Consider the following 15,780-nt stretch of genomic DNA (forward strand, 5'->3'; position numbering starts at 1 on the left):
CAGCTAACAAGTTCAGACTTTTCAAGTGACAATTATGATCAGCTGTGTGACAAAGCCAACTTTTTGTGCATACTCGTAGCTTACCGCACGATGTAGCAGAGCACTGTAAAGTATGTTTACCTTCTGTCAGATTTAAAGATCCCTGAAGATGTATTTTGGTAAACTCTTGTGGAATCTTACGTGCTCTCAGACTTGCCCAGACTCTACCTCAAGCGGCCCCAGGTATGTCTCTGAGACCCTGACTTAGACTCTCTTTTAACATTCCGACAGTAATGAATAGAAGACTTCTAGTTAACCATGGCTCTAAGGAAAGCATTGTTAAATGCAGCGAAGTCAGGTGAAAGGATCATAAGTTGGCTGGCGTGAAGGTGGGACCCTGCTGTAACCGTCTGTATGGTTAGAGAGATGGGATCATTAAGCTAGAGATTCTAATGTGGGACATGTGAGATACCGGTGAACATAACGTGATTATCAAACAGTTCGTTTTCACAATCTTATTTGTTACATACCAAACCATAGAAATCGCCATGCATTTCAAGGACCATGCCCGTAGTGCCACAAGAAACGTCACGACAGCTCATCATGGAATAAAGGATGTTACTACAGTTGTGGGGATAAGTTCCTGACACGATGATTTGCCTTGAACGCTCGCAATCTTGTTCTGAATGGATGGAAGGTATGAAATTTTCAGCGGACCAAGGACGTGCTGCTGTGAAGCTACTCGAGTAGATCACCTAAGAGGTGGTTGAAAGGTCCATAAATGTGAAGTACAATATCTGTAATATATTATTATTCATAGGACTGCTTGTGATAATGTCCTATTGTGCTGTGTTAGCATATGCATTATGTTATGATTCTTATTACGTAGTTCCTATTTTTTGACCATCGGCCGCATTGGGAAGCTTCAATGAACTGTCACATTAAAGAGTGTTACAATACACTTAGTGCTATGCACTGCCACAGCATTATTCTAACTTATAATGGCATGACAACAATGGCATAATCAGGATAACGAACTGCATTCGTAGATAAAACAAATAATGCACTTTGAGGTGTAACGCCTGTGCTACCACTTTGAACATGCAGTATTTTTTGATACAAGAATACCATGATGTTCTTTATCCCTTACGTACAGGTATTACATTAGTAAATTGTATGCTTATGTTTAGACCTCATCAATAAAATAATGTATGAATATGTACCAGCAGCAACTCCTCCATCCAACTGTCTGTCTTGTAGAAACTTCCTGACTATGCTCTTCATCTGTTTCTGACACAGTTCAGGGTTGCTGTACATAAAGGCTGGGTTCAGACAAGTTAATTGTCTAACAATCGGAAACTTCAAAGGGCTCCTCTCCTGAATCTTCTGGACCATTTTGGATAGACACTCCATGCATTGGTTTTGAAAATGTAGGATGGAAAGTTCCTCTGAGGATTTACTCCGCTGTTGGAGTTCCTAAGGATGAATAAGGACTAGCTGAAGTGAACTGTCCCTGATTACAACACAACTGTTTACAACACAACTCTCCTTGCTCTTTCCCTTTAACCACCAAATTGCAATTTTGTGAAACGCCTACTTGTCGGCCATGATTATTTCCAGAATACCTTTATGGCAGTCTCTGCACCAATGCCGATGTCCACTGCCTTTGGATGCACCCTCGACTGCTTGTCAGTGACATCAAGCCGTACCAAGTGCTGAGGTGTGACATCAGTCAGTAGCTCTCGCTTGATGAATCGCCTCAGCAAATTCTACAAAACAGGGAAAACATATCCGAGAATGAAAATGTCTTTGGGACACAGTAGCATCATTGTCACAATACACTTGAGCTATTTGAAATTGATTATATAGATGTAGTCTGTGGTCACATATTGGCCCAAATCAACCAGCAGTAGTCTTATTGTAATGAAAAGAGATGATGTTAAATAAAAAGACATATATTCACACAGATTCACTTAAAAGATTCAGCTTACCTTCAGTAATTCAGCCAAGTCATTGGCAAAGAATGGAAGCACAGGTTCATCCGTTTGATACTTTGTCAAGAAGGGTGTCACACTTCGTGAAACTGCCATGAAAAAATGCAGCTTTGCCAAAATAAGAGGGTCTTTGGTTGCCACCTCGATGGTGTCATAAGAAGACGTTCCAGGGTTTGGGAGCTTCTTGGTTGTAACAGCATCAACATATTTCTTCATGTCAGGCCAGACCTCAATGGCTCTCTGCACTACTGGGAGGTTCTCGATCCAGCGGTGACCACAGAAAGGCAAAGCAAAGGTTTTGGACTTTGTAAGATTGCAAAAATCCTCCCTTCTTGCTGGCACATTGTGAAAAATAGTATGAAGAGCTCTTAAGAACTCCTCCATATGCCACTCAGTGAATCCACATTTGACAGCATTATGTAGAGTGTGTAGCCCACAACTTCCCACTACAACCAACTGGGCACCCCCAAAATGCTCAGCATGCTCCGTCTGCAGCATCTCAAGAAAACGCCAATTGACGTTGGGTCCGTCCATGGACAAAGAGACCATCCTCCTCAAATCAAGGTCACGTAAACACTCCTACAAGAAATATCAGAAACAAAATTCAAACACCTTTGCAGTATTCTGTCATACAATATAAAAGTGCTCTATAACCATTTGTATCATGCTTTGGGTAGGGGAATATTGGATTGAACAAGTTGCTGATATAGCAGTTTACACTATATACATTTTCATATGAAAGGGCAACAGATTTTTTTATTTGTTTTACATTTTGTCAGTCTTAACAGTAATAGACTACATATTACTGTATAAGATTATAGAAGGCCTATTCATTATTCCACAGTACTGCTATTCCTGCAGTTTGTTGCCAGACTGTGTGAAAAGTTACTAACAAAACTATACTAGACAAATTGCTAATAACTTGTTCAGCTCAGTTGTTTTAAGAATCGCAATTCTTATCTAGGTAATGCACGGTAAGCAACTAAGAAAACGTGATGACTCAATATTGACAAAAACGATTTCCTCTAGATGGCAGTAGCGCATTAGCGCGGGCTCTGAAGTTAGCATGGGAATAATTGTACAGCCCTGTTTACCATTTCATAAAGTAGCCTAGCTTATCTCTTGTGCAGAGCCTCACTGTAGCACGGATATGCTCTGCCTATATGGACTTTAATTTCAAAACATCCCTGTTTTACCTTTAGGTTACATATTGAATTATCTTTTATTAAGTATTCTTCAGAAATGTTATCTGTAGCAACTTACCTTGAAATTACTGAGAAGGTCCACCGCCTTTGCATGGCCCATGAACTGCGAGCCAAAATATCGTGATCGAACACGGTCACCGTCCCAGTAGCAGAGATGGATGTCAAGCTGTTTGGTTTTTGTGCTTTTGTTGAGGCTTTCGTCCAACATTGGCACAAAACCAACAGCCTGGTTTACCTGCTCGGTGAGCTCCTTACTGATAAAAGGGACGAGACCGAACTTCGTAAGATACGCTGTCTTGTTTCTCCCGCATGAAAATGTTGCCGCGATTTGAGAGTCAGGGAACATGCATTTGAATACATCGGTGATGCCCTCATTGGAGGAGTAGGAGTGGTGTTCGTATACTGTCCTAAGAGTCCATATTACCTCTGCCTGCAGAGTTGGTGTTGACCCGCACAGTAACCCTGACAGTGGTACCTGCTGCAGTGGTGTAGCGCTAGCCACGGAGGTAGACTGCACTGAAGGTGGCACACAGAAAGTTGCTATCGGTGCCTGGCTCGAACGCACTTCAACCAATTTTGTGTGCTTAGCACTCTTCATATGGGAGTTCAAGGCTATATGCCCCATGGTCCCAAGTTTGAAGGTTTTTCTGCATAAAGTACACTGTGCCTCCCACACATTCCCTGGCACAGGCTGAACCCAGTTATACTTAGGGTCGTGTACCCACGACGGATTGAACCGACATTTGCCCATCTCTAGCAAATAGAGTAGCCTACTTTAATGTCAACACATTTTTTTCGGATTTCACTTCGCGCGAACTCAAAGACTGTACCAAAGAGAACACAATGCAATGCAGAGGGGGGTGTCAGCGTCTCAATCAGTTTACAATGAATCGGTACAGGTTGCCTGATATTTAGGATGTAACCTACTAAAATGCAACGTTTGGGTGTTCTAAGATTCGCTGTAACAACGAACAAAAAAATACATGTTGTGGCGCCGTATCAAATAAGGAGGTGGATGAAAATTAAGACTTTTTGAACAAAATTTAAGACCTGTGAACAAAATTCAATACCTTTTCAAGGCCTTAATTTACGAATACTAAATTTAAGACTTTTTCACGTTTTTAAGACCTCGCGGGTACCCTGCATAGAAGAGCATTAAATCACAGAGTACTTTTTATTCTGTACTGAGTGTTATTGTGCTGCAAATGAACTGATCAGCTTAAAAGCTATAATCTAGTACAGAGCATCACATGTTGCTCTTTATAGTTCCATCTGTACATGGTCCATTCCAAATAAACAAAATAAAACTGAAACTGTCCAACAAATGAATGTACCTATTGGACACCATGCCCTTCCAAGAGGCATCACATAGGAATCTAGTGACCAAAATCAGGACGATCTGAGCTAAATATGTGTTGAGTTGCAGTGAAAGACAAACAATAGAGTGGTGCAGGAATAAGTCCTAAAACCCAGAAGTCAGTTAGTAGTTGACCCTTTCCGGTTCCCTCGTCTCAGAGTCAAAGGGATTTCTCTGTAGGATTTTGGAAAATAGCTCGAAATAAGGTCTGTGGTTGATAAGTTTAAGAGACGGATCACATTTTGTTCTACGACATTAGCAGGGGACCCCCCCCCCCCCACTGGAGACTTTTCAAGAGTTTACAGCCTACTTCTACTACTTCTGTAGTCCCATTCAAGTGACTGAATAGCAACAGAAGTTGTCGAGGATGTTGTACGTCAATACGCTGAACACGTAAACCAGGTGTCTCAGACTGGCCCGCGACAGTTTCTCATGGCCCCGTAATGGATATCATGTCATAGTGTTAATCTGGCCCGCGAGTTTGCATTTGTGCTTTTAGATTTTTTTTTCTGAGGGATTCCGCTGCGCGCACAGCAGTTTCCTCCCCCTCCGAGGGAACTCCGCCACATGTCATTAAATGCGCGCAGTGGAATACATCACAGAGTGTAAAGGGGAAACGCAACGTGCCTTATATGCATAGAGAAAATCGCTGTATACAAGGAGTATAACGTAAAACGTCACTGCTCAACTACACATGCAGAGTATGCAAAATACATGGGAGACGAGAGAGAGAAGGGTCACAGAAATAAACAAAGGTCTTTGTAAGTGACATAATCTCTTCAAGAAAAGAAGCAATGAGGCTGATATAGCAATCGAAGCTAGCTATTTGGCGAGTGAGATGATTGCCAAGGTGGGAAAGCCGTTTAAGGGTGGCGAGTTTCTCAAAAAGTGCATGTTGCAGGCTGCAAGCATAGTCTGTCCGGAAAAGAAGGATCAGTTTAGCAACATCAGGCTGTCAGCTAACACATTTCTGACTTATCAAGTGACAATTATGATCAGCTGTGTGACAAAGCCAAACTTTTCTGTGCATACTCGGTAGCTGTACCAGCAAGGAGTAGGCAAGAGCAACTGTAAAGTTATGTTTTGAAAAACCGTTCATGTTAAGATGTTAAAGGACTGCTAATGTTGTATTTTTTAATACATTTTTTGTGGAATACTTGAAGCGGCCCAGACTTGCCCAGACTCTACCTTCAGCGGCCCCCAGGTAAGTGGTCTCTGAGACCCCTGACGTTAACACTCCTGTAAAACAATATCCGACAGGTAATTGAAATAGCAATGACTTCTAGTTAAACCCAGTGTGGCTAAAAGGAAAAGCTTTGTTAAAATATGCAAGCGAAAGTCAGGTGAAAGGATCATAAGTTGGCGTGACGTTGAAGTTGTGCGACCCTGCTGTACTCGTCTGTAGTTTGTTTATAGCATAACGTCTGGCGATTACATTTAAGATGCTAAGGATCTAAAAGTAGGGTAGACATGTGGAGATTATCCGGCTGAACATAACGTGCATTTATCAAACAGGTTCGTTTTCCACAGATCTTATTTTCTACAATATTCCAAAACACTATGGAGAAATCGCATTGCTATTTTTCGAGGGAACCCATGCACCGCTTACTTCCGGGTCGGCCTACAAAAATACGTCATCTCTGCACCACTCCATACAGGCATGAATATAATGGAGATGTTACTACAATTGCTGGGGAAACTTCCCTGGGGAGCAACCGAGATTATATAATCAGGCCTTGCTACGGTCTAGCAAAAACCATTGGTTCAAATGGATGGAGAATGTCATGAAATGATCAGGCGAGACAGAAAAGTAGTGCTGCGTGTGAGCTACTAACCAACAAAGTTGATCTTGGGGGTGTTGACTTTCTTTCCAGCTGAGGTGGCGTTGGCAGAGGAAAGGTTGCTGTTCAGTGTGTTTTTCGCTCCCCCCATCCCGCTGCTGACGATGTTCACAGGTTTCAGGTAGGTGGAGCTGGAAGCGGGGGAGGAGGCGGCACACAGAGAGTTGCTGCTGCTGGACGAGGAGCTCAGGGTGGCTGTGCTGGTCTTGCTGGTAGCAGCTGTGGTGGAGGACGATGTCTGAGTAACCATGCTGGGCTCAGTGGATGGAATGGGCTTACCGAGTTTGGTATGAAGCTTCACCACCTGGAGAAAACAATTCAGAATACAATTGGAAATACAGACGGTAATGAGGTTTCAACTGAGTTTTGAAGTTCAGTACGGGAGTATTTCACTCGGCAGGAAAGAACTCAGCATGGGAAGAGTTTTTTTCTATACTTCACCAACAGAAGTACCTAAAGTTTTGCCTTTTTTACTGAAAATGTATATCAGTTAACCTTAATAACTTCAGGTGTATCTGCTCTGTGGAATTACTCAATCTCAACAAGTCTAAAAACAAAAAGAGGCTAAGTAAGTTAGCAATGGTGGTCTGTCTGTCTCGGTCACTGCACAGAATGAGAAGGTATAGATAACAGATGGATGTCACAGAACATCAAGTACTAAACATTAAGTCTTCCACAATTATCTTTTCAATCCCAATTTACAAAAGAGACGAGGCGGCACCAGTGTTGTCTGTTACTTCTATCTATCATCCCGCCACTCGACGGATCAAGGTACATACAGCTCTGTAAAAAATTAAGAGACCACTGCAGCATTATCAGAGTCTCTGGTTTCACTAGTTATAACTATGTGTTTGAGTAAAGTGACATTATTTTTATTGTATTCTATTAACTACTGACAACATTTCCATGTGTTGGACTTTGACACTGGAATGGCTGCCGTACATGTAGAGATACAGATTTAAGAAATGTGTATATTATGCCCAACAATCTCCCTTACCTTCTGGTGTTTGGCTCCACGGATATGGGCAGCGTAGGCGTCTGCGCCTGTGCAGGAAACGTCACATAGTTCGCAGCGGAGCTGGTTCTGAGCGTTGCGGGCCAATAATCCTCCTCCGCTACTGCTGCTGTTGCTGCTCTGGGAAACCTTCAGCGCCGCTTCCTTCTTCTTGTGCTTCTGGCCTTCAAGATGTTCCTTGTAGGTCTTTGATTGGAAAAAAGATTAGTCCCACTGCTGGACAAGTACTTGCTTGGGACATAAATGTTAATTTATAACTCTAACCAACTATTGTAAGGGTTAACATGTTGCCTTGTATCAAAGGGACTCTGCCATTCACACGGTTTACTCACTGATGTGTTAACAGTGTTTCTAATCTGCACAATGGGGCATTTCGGACACCTGACTTAGTAGATCAGGGTGTATACAACTCTGCTTTCACAGAAATAGCTTCCCCCCCCATGCCGATTGGCTCTGGCCCCCTTTGCTTTCACAGTAATTATGAGGAGATAGACATCACATTGAGTGCAAATCCTTGTACTGGAGTCACAGCAAGGTGGGGTTTGTAGGACAGACCTTTTGCCTGGACATGTTGAAAGTCCACTTTTTAAGCATTTTATATATTAGTACAAGTGAATCATGATGGACACGAGGTAAATGGACACTCAAAACTGCATCCCAAAATACACACATTTTAAATGCAATATTAACTGTTGTTGAGCTCACCTGAGGGCCGGCACAGCTGATCTTACAGACATCACAGTAGTGGATCTGAGGGGGTTTGGGTGGCTGCTTGGGTCGAAGCTGCTTGCTCTGAAAGGGGGGTTTCTTGGTGAAAGTGTTCCCTTGCCATGCTGCCGTTGCTGCTACAGCTGCTACCGCCTGCTTCTGTTGCTGCTGCTGCTGCTGTTGCTGCTGCTGTTGCTGCTGCTGCTGGTAGTAGCTGGAGGCTGCGGAGTAAACTGCTGCCTCATAGCCCGAGTACGATGTTCCTGGAACAGAGATAGATAACTTAAAAACGATGTACTGCTTTGACAACATGCGCTCACAAAAAAAAGAGCATGGGTTATTCCTCAACATCAGCGACTTGCTTGCATTTAAGATGGCCTTGTGAAGCATCGGGAGATTATAGGAGTTGTTCCCTACCATTGTGTCAGCTTTCAACGGTTAAGATTAGTGTTCATCAGTGTTTTTTAATACAAGCAATCATATTACGCTGATACCTGTACTAGCAGTAAAAACACATCCCATGCTGCACGGCATAATTTGTTGCAGTAATACGTAGTTAATGCCAGTTGTAATCCAAATTATTTTACTACTTGAGAATTGTTGAAAAATCAATAGAAAGCTCTTTAGAACAACATTGAAAGCTTACCAGAGTAGGTGACAGCGTTCGTGCTGTAGGTCGGGCTCTGGGAGTAGGAAGGGACCACGGAGGCGGCACCAGCCACAGGCTGGACAGTGGAGGTCACAGGGTAGATGGAGAAGGTGGAGGAGGCTGGACTGGGAGCAGCTGGCTTTATCACAGTCACCTGTCGAGACTGCTGGCTCTGGGTGTATGACGTGACCCCCTGGCTATATCCTGCTTTGGGGGCTAGAAAACACACAATGGAATATTCTAAAAAATGTAAATCTTCACACACTGGGAGCAGAAATCCCAGAGAACGAGATTTGCACACAGTTCTAGCTGAATGTTGTCCTCTGTTAGCCTAATCATGCTAGTCTGGTGAGCTGAATAGCTTATATGGCAAGCGCAAATACAAGAACTGGGGAGGCTTTCAATGTTTCAGTGACATAATTCTTTCTATTTACCAACAGGAATGGATATTTAAGAGCCACGTGCTGGGTTTTTCCACCCTCAAATCCATTATTTTCAATACAGAACTGCAGAGGGGGTAGCTCAAAAGTGATTTTAAAACACAACGACTGGAAGTTAATCTGAGTAAACATTGAGTTGATTATCGTCCATCCTAGAGAGCACAGGAAGATAGCTATCTATTCAATTTAATAAGTGGAAATATGTGGCGAATACTACACTTTGTAGATTGTGTATTAAGCAAACCTGTCTGGTAGTAGGACTCTGCCACGCCGGGTTGGGCCTGCGCAGCAGCGACCGCCGCTGTAGCAGTGGCCTGCTGGTAGTACTGCTTGCTGTCATAAGCTACAGCAGGAGCTGTTGACCGGACATAGGAATATGTCTCCTGCAAAGGAAAAGAGTAAAGCAGAGTTACAGTGATGTTGGTTCCATTCTGGGCTCTTCTTTCCACATAGAAAACAGCAACCGCCAAATGGCCCCTGAGGCATTCGTATTCATAGAGGGTAAATTAACAGGTATTTCCATACCAACCAAACATGTTGTACCCAACTTGTATTTGTTTGCAGGGTAGTTGAATTAAGTGATATACAGGGTAAGCTTGGTAAACAGGTGCAGGCAGATTTTTAGGTGGGGCAACAAACACTTTGTACAGATGCTCAAACAGAAATGTACACAAATTGAAGTAGTGTGCAATTTCATATTTGCACACTAACATGTAATAATTACCCAGATCAAATACAGTGACAGTCACTTTTGTTCTCATGTTGCAGTCCTATTTTTTAATAAAATTCCTCTGATAAATCTACACTCAGTACCACAATATTGAAAAGGAATAGCTGAACTTTTTGCAAATGTATATACAAAACACTGAAATCTTTAGACCCAAGCCTATTTTAATTTACTTGTTTTTAGAGATTTTTTAAAGAGGTTTGACATGCAACAAAGATCCCAAGACTGGAACCAAACCCGGGACGTTGCAGTTGTATGGCATGCAATGTAAACCCCTCTGCAAACACCATTCATCTTTTCTAGCGATTTAAGATTTGGTTAAAGTTAGACGTGCATCATATAGTCCACAATAACACAGCATAATGTCTAATGATTAGAAAAAAAGAATCATAGCATCACAATGGTAGCATTTCATCCTGTTGACCAAAAAAAAAAAGTTGCACAGCAAACACGAGCATGACCGAAAGCGTGTCGTAGGAGAACAGGAACTTCTCGTAGCAAAGAACAACGTGTCAATCTGTACCTTTTAATTAACTATAACAAATGTAAAATAAAGTATCTGGCTGGACTAAGTATTTAGCTGCTTGGCTGGCCCTTATCGAAAGCTCTACATGTATAAATAATTGTCAAATAATTGATGATTAAATTTGAAGGGCACAACAGAGCTTTGTGTCAACCACAAACAGCTCTCATGGGGGCATTGTTTCAACAGCCAAAGCCCCAAAATGTCACCTTTACAGAAATGTGAAAGCAAAGGGAAAAACAACCCAAAACTACATTCAAAATCACATTGACACCCACAAACACACATATTCATAACATGTGTCACTTGACAATAGTCAGGGGTCTTCAGTTTAATCAATGATAAAAATGTTTAAACTAGTGACTTAAGGAAAAGGATTGCATTTTATAAATTGCCTTTGAAATCATTATTTTTTTGCATTTGAGTTTTCATAATAAACTGCATAAATACAGTCAGGTCCACAAATATTTGGACATTGACACAATTTTCATTATTTTGGCTCTGTACACCTCTACAATGGACTTGAAATCAAAAACTCCATGTGTGCTTTAAGTGCAGACTTTCAGCTTTGTTTTGAGGGTATTTACATCCAAATCAGATGAATGGTGTAGGAATAACAAAACATTGTATACGTGGTATCCCCTTTTTAAAAAGGGACCAAAAGTAATTGGACAAAGTAACATAATCATAAATAAAATTGTCACTTTTAATATTTGGTTGCAAATCTTTTCCAGTCAATGACAGCCTGAAGTGTTGAACCCATAGACACCGGGTTTCGTCCCAGCTGATGCTCTGCCAGGCCTCTACTGCGGCTGTCTTCAGTTCCTGCTTGTTCTTTTGGCAGTTTCCCTTCGGTTTTGTTTTCAGCAAGTGAAGTGCATGCTCAATTGGATTCAGGTCAGGTGATTGACTTGGCCATTGCAGAAATTCCTCTTTGGTTGCTTTTGCAGTATGTTTCAGGTCATTGTCCATCTGCACTGAAGTGCCGCACAATGAGTTCTGAAGCATTCGATGAATATGAGCAGATAATATTGCCTGAAACCCTTCAGCGTTCATCTTGCTGCTTTTGTCACGAGTCACATCATCATTAAATATAAGGGAGGCAGTTCCATTGGCAGCCAAACATGCCCACGCCATAACACCACCACCACCATGCTTCACTGATGAGGAGTACGCTTTGGATCATGAGCAGTTCCTTCCCTTCTCTATGCTCTTCTCTTCCTATCATTCTGGTACAAGTTGATCTTTGTCTCATCTGTCCATAGGATGTTTTCCAGATCTGTACAGGCTCTTTTAGATGGGATTTAGCAAGCTCTAATCTGGCCTTCCTGTTTTTGAGGATCACTAACGTTTACATCATGTGGAGAACCCTCTGTATTTACTCTGGTGAGGACTTCTCTTGATTTTTGACTTTGACACAGATACACCCACCTCCTGGAGATTGTTCTTGATCTGGCAAACTGCTGTGTAGGGCTTTTTCTTTTATTCTGTCATCCACCACAGAGGTCTTCTATGGTCTTTTGGTGTTGCTGAGCTCAACAGTGCATTCTTTCTTTTCAAGAATGTACCCAATAGTAGATTTGGCCACACCTAATATGTTTGGTATGTCTCTGATGTTTGTTTTTTAATGTTTCAGCCTAATGATGGCTTGCTTCACTGACAGTGACAGCTCTTTGGACTTCATTGATAGTTGACAGCAACACATTCCAAATTAAAATAACACACTTGAAATTAATTCTAGACCTTTTTTCTGCTCCTTGTAAATGAACTAATGAGGAAATAACACACCAGGCCATGCAACAGCCGAGCAGCCAATGGTCCAATTACTTTTGGTCCCTTAAAAAAGGGATACCCTGGATAAAATGTATTGCAATTCCTACAGAATTCACCTGATCTGGATGTAAACACCCTCAAAATAAAGCTGAACGTCTGCACTTAAAGTACATATTTATTGTTTAATTTCAAATCCATTGCTGTGGGGTTCAAAGCCAAAATAATGAAAATTGTGTCAATGTCCAAATATTTACGGACCTGACTTTAAATACAATGCATGTAATTAAATTACAAATGTATTTTTTATTATGTGAATATCCATTCATTCATTGTTATGAATTCTGTAAAAGAAATTTTAAAAATCTACATTGACATTAAGACGTACTTTTGTTGATTGAATTCCTGCCGTGCCTCAGGAATAAATGTGTGAGCCGTGTAGCAGCCTTGAAATAAAATAAGAACTAGTGAGGTACCTGGTAGTTTTGTGAGGTGACGGGCGGTGGTGGGGGGGGGACTTCCTGCTGGCGCTGTGGGTATCCGTAGTCTGTGGCAGCGTGGGCTGGCTGGTATCCTCCATAAGCTGCAGCAGTAGCCGCTGCCACGGAGACAGGCGCGGGCCGAGCTACAGCCACTGTGGCTGCAGTCGGAGCATAGGCCGCCGCCACAGTGTGGGCAGCCACCGGAGCTTGATGGACGGTGTAACTGGCCACTGTGGTGGGGTGTGTGTATGCTACCCCGCCAGCTGGCTGCTGACTGGTACGGCAACAGAGGAGAGAAATGTCAAAGGTTAGCTGGCCATTCACTCCTATTGTGGTGGGGTTTGTAAAATTAGAGTTATAGAATTGACCGTTCTGGTCCTTAATAGTGACTGGATGAGCTGCGTTAGAACCTTTGGTAAAATAATCTGCGAACACCACATTTTGACAACATTGCACAGTATAGCGGCGCCATTAAATCACACATTGTAAAAAGTGTTTGAAAGAGACAGAGGATAAAGACGAAAGATAAATGAGTTTACCTTACCATATAAAATAACCCAGTTATCTCATAATCCAAACTCTGTTAAAGTAGGTAGCTCTTAGCAACTAACTTACTTGCAGCCAGCCATTAAGCCAAAAGAAGAAGAGGAGGAATTTCAAAAAGAAAAAGGAGGCAGGTATAGCAAGAGAAACAAAAAGGAGCCTAGTAGGAAATCTGTTTAAGCAGCACTGTTTCCTGTCCATTTGTTGGTGAATGTTGTTGCTTCTGCACCGTCCTTTTAACTTCAACATGGACTGTTTTCATTTCTCTTAACGTTATTGTTATAGCTGTTGTGGATTTGCGTTAGGACTCATGATCACAATTTTGGTAACCAACTATTTTGGTTGGATGCGTCGTTGCCAAAACTAGGTATTTTTCTAGCATTACCTCACTCTTGGGCAGAATCGGAGTTTGGTTTATTGTTGGTTACTATCATACAAGGCATTTGTGTTGCCGTTTTGCGCAGATCTTAAAAATAGTAATATAAAAAAAACTACTTAATAAAAGTATTGCAAAACAATTAAATAAGCATTAAAAGTGGGGGAGCTATTTGATTTTAGAAGGGTGCCAAAAAGCGGTGCAAAGGATTACAGTTTGCATTAAAAGAATATGTGGTGTACAGTGATGTAGTCCCAGGTGCCTGCATGCTTGTTCATAACGGCTGGCTTGATCATTAAAGGGTAAATATACTGTAGGCAGAACACACGTCATATACACCTCTTTTTTTAGCCAGCGTTAAGACCATAGCCGCGGGTTTGGACCTGCAATAACACTGGAGCAACAGACACACCTTCCTTGTTCTTTTCCACTAGAATGGTCTACTGACAGATGAGTTCTGCTGGCTCACCTTTTGCCGCAATGTAAGGTTATCCAGCAAAACAAATGTCATTGCGCATATTCAAGGTGGGGGATTATAAATTACTAAATAACTGTATTCTTAATAAAACTATAGACGTCTTTTGTTTTATTGGGCATCTCATAAACTAATAGATGTATTACAGACACTGGGCTTCCTCTATAATATTTATCTTCTCCATCACCGCAGTCTGATGCGGCTGCAGCAGAGATAACCGCCCCCTCCCCCAGCCTGAACAATGGTGGTAGTAGGCACCATACAGCTGCACTACACACTACCGCAGCTCACCTTTGAGGGATAAAGCATGTGCTTACCGAAAGAAGAGCATACGCTTAGGTTCCCTTACCTGTACTGGGCGGCAGCACCATGGGTGAATCCAAAGTAATTGCCGGTAGCCATTTTGGCATCTTCACCAAGCCGGCCCGGCACTGCGGAGAATAGACATACAGTATTATGCTAAGCTAACAGTTAGCAGCGGGCTCGACCGAGCGGCCCAAGGACTGTCCATTATCGTCACTAAAACTCATACACATGCTTATTCGTTTATGAACATACTTGACACTACACATATCTAGCTTGCAAACAAAAACACCAGCTTTAACAATACTCACCATAGGTGAAGGACACTACTGGACATATAGGAATCATTGGATTTGATTATTCTACCGACGACCGTGCAGGACAGCAGCGTATTTATATTACATGTCGTACCCGGAAATGTCGTCTTTGCGCGTGCGCAGAGGAAAGGAGCTATTGTGCAGGGTTATGGCTCGAAAGGACCTTTCTTGTGTAAAGTTCTCGCGAGAGCTTGTAAGTCAAGTGGTTTGGCAGGCAGCCTTTCAGTTACGATTGTTAACGTCAGTGGGGAACGGCAATTACGGTAAGTAGCTCAAATCTATTAATTACGTCAAATAATTGTCTAACAAATAAACTCAGGGAGTGTGATTGTTAAAAAAAGATGTTAGCGATCTTGCTGTTGAAAGAAGAATAACAACACTGTAGATCACTATGGTTTATTTTTTATTCACAGGCAACGTTGTTGCAGTAAAAGTCCCAAAATAGACTATGAAAAAGTACTCCTGGTGCAATAAAATGTTCCCTTTCAGTGTTGTATCGTTATATCTGATGTTTCTCTATTAATATTGCTGTTGCATTAATAGTTATGGTGCATGTTACTGCTGTAGATGTTTTTACCTCCTTTATATCCTGTTGGGTAGTTTAATCTCCAGCAATGCATCATATTCTATACAATCATCATATGTTTGTAGCTTGGTCTCTGTCCTGTGAGAATCACGTATCTCTCAATAACAAACTTTTTCCATATCATATATATTATTCTGAAATGGACCAATCAAACAATGACTACTTTTACTGTCGCTACTTTAAGTACATTTTGATGCTGACACTTTTGTACTTCTACTTAAGTAACATTTTGACTGCAGGACTTTTACTGTATCAGAGTATTCTACACTCTGGTGTTAAGCAGAGGCGGCTGGCCCAGGGGGCGCTGGGGCTCTGCCCCACCAGCTGTTGAGGGGAAAAAATATGTTTTGCATATTTTTTTTTTAATCAATGTCAGTTTTACTTAATAGTGTGTGTGCCTACATGCAATTTAAATCATTTAAACAACATTTCCACCAACTAACACTCATTAAACAGTGAATTTCCACTGACAGACAGTGTATCATTCTCT

General features: G+C 41.8%; 2 protein-coding genes across 3 annotated transcripts in view; both read right to left on the reverse strand.

Annotated features, from left to right (window-relative positions):
* zfr (zinc finger RNA binding protein) overlaps positions 1–14,820 on the reverse strand; it is a 28,513-nt gene extending 13,693 nt beyond the window's left edge. For both annotated transcript variants that reach the window (XR_010166955.1, XM_063896950.1), the window contains exons 1-8: positions 14,699–14,820; positions 14,434–14,515; positions 12,685–12,964; positions 9,433–9,571; positions 8,746–8,964; positions 8,097–8,362; positions 7,374–7,577; positions 6,371–6,680 (exon numbers count right to left, since the gene is read on the reverse strand). Coding sequence is in view for 1 of the 2 variants with exons in the window: in XM_063896950.1 (XP_063753020.1) it covers positions 6,371–6,680; positions 7,374–7,577; positions 8,097–8,362; positions 8,746–8,964; positions 9,433–9,571; positions 12,685–12,964; positions 14,434–14,515; positions 14,699–14,735 (1,537 nt within the window). In the remaining variant the exon portion in view is untranslated. The remainder of the gene's footprint in view (positions 1–6,370; positions 6,681–7,373; positions 7,578–8,096; positions 8,363–8,745; positions 8,965–9,432; positions 9,572–12,684; positions 12,965–14,433; positions 14,516–14,698) is intronic.
* Positions 990–3,440, reverse strand: LOC134873394 (uncharacterized). Its single transcript, XM_063896951.1, has 3 exons — positions 3,237–3,440; positions 1,971–2,552; positions 990–1,748 (listed from the first exon to the last, which is right to left on the reverse strand). Exons 1-3 carry the CDS (start codon positions 3,384–3,386, stop codon positions 1,590–1,592), a joined length of 891 nt encoding a protein of 296 aa, XP_063753021.1. The 5' UTR covers positions 3,387–3,440; the 3' UTR covers positions 990–1,589.
* Positions 14,821–15,780: the final 960 nt, after the last annotated feature.

The sequence above is a fragment of the Eleginops maclovinus genome, chromosome 12 (assembly GCF_036324505.1).
Source record: "Eleginops maclovinus isolate JMC-PN-2008 ecotype Puerto Natales chromosome 12, JC_Emac_rtc_rv5, whole genome shotgun sequence".
NCBI lineage: Eukaryota > Metazoa > Chordata > Actinopteri > Perciformes > Eleginopidae > Eleginops > Eleginops maclovinus.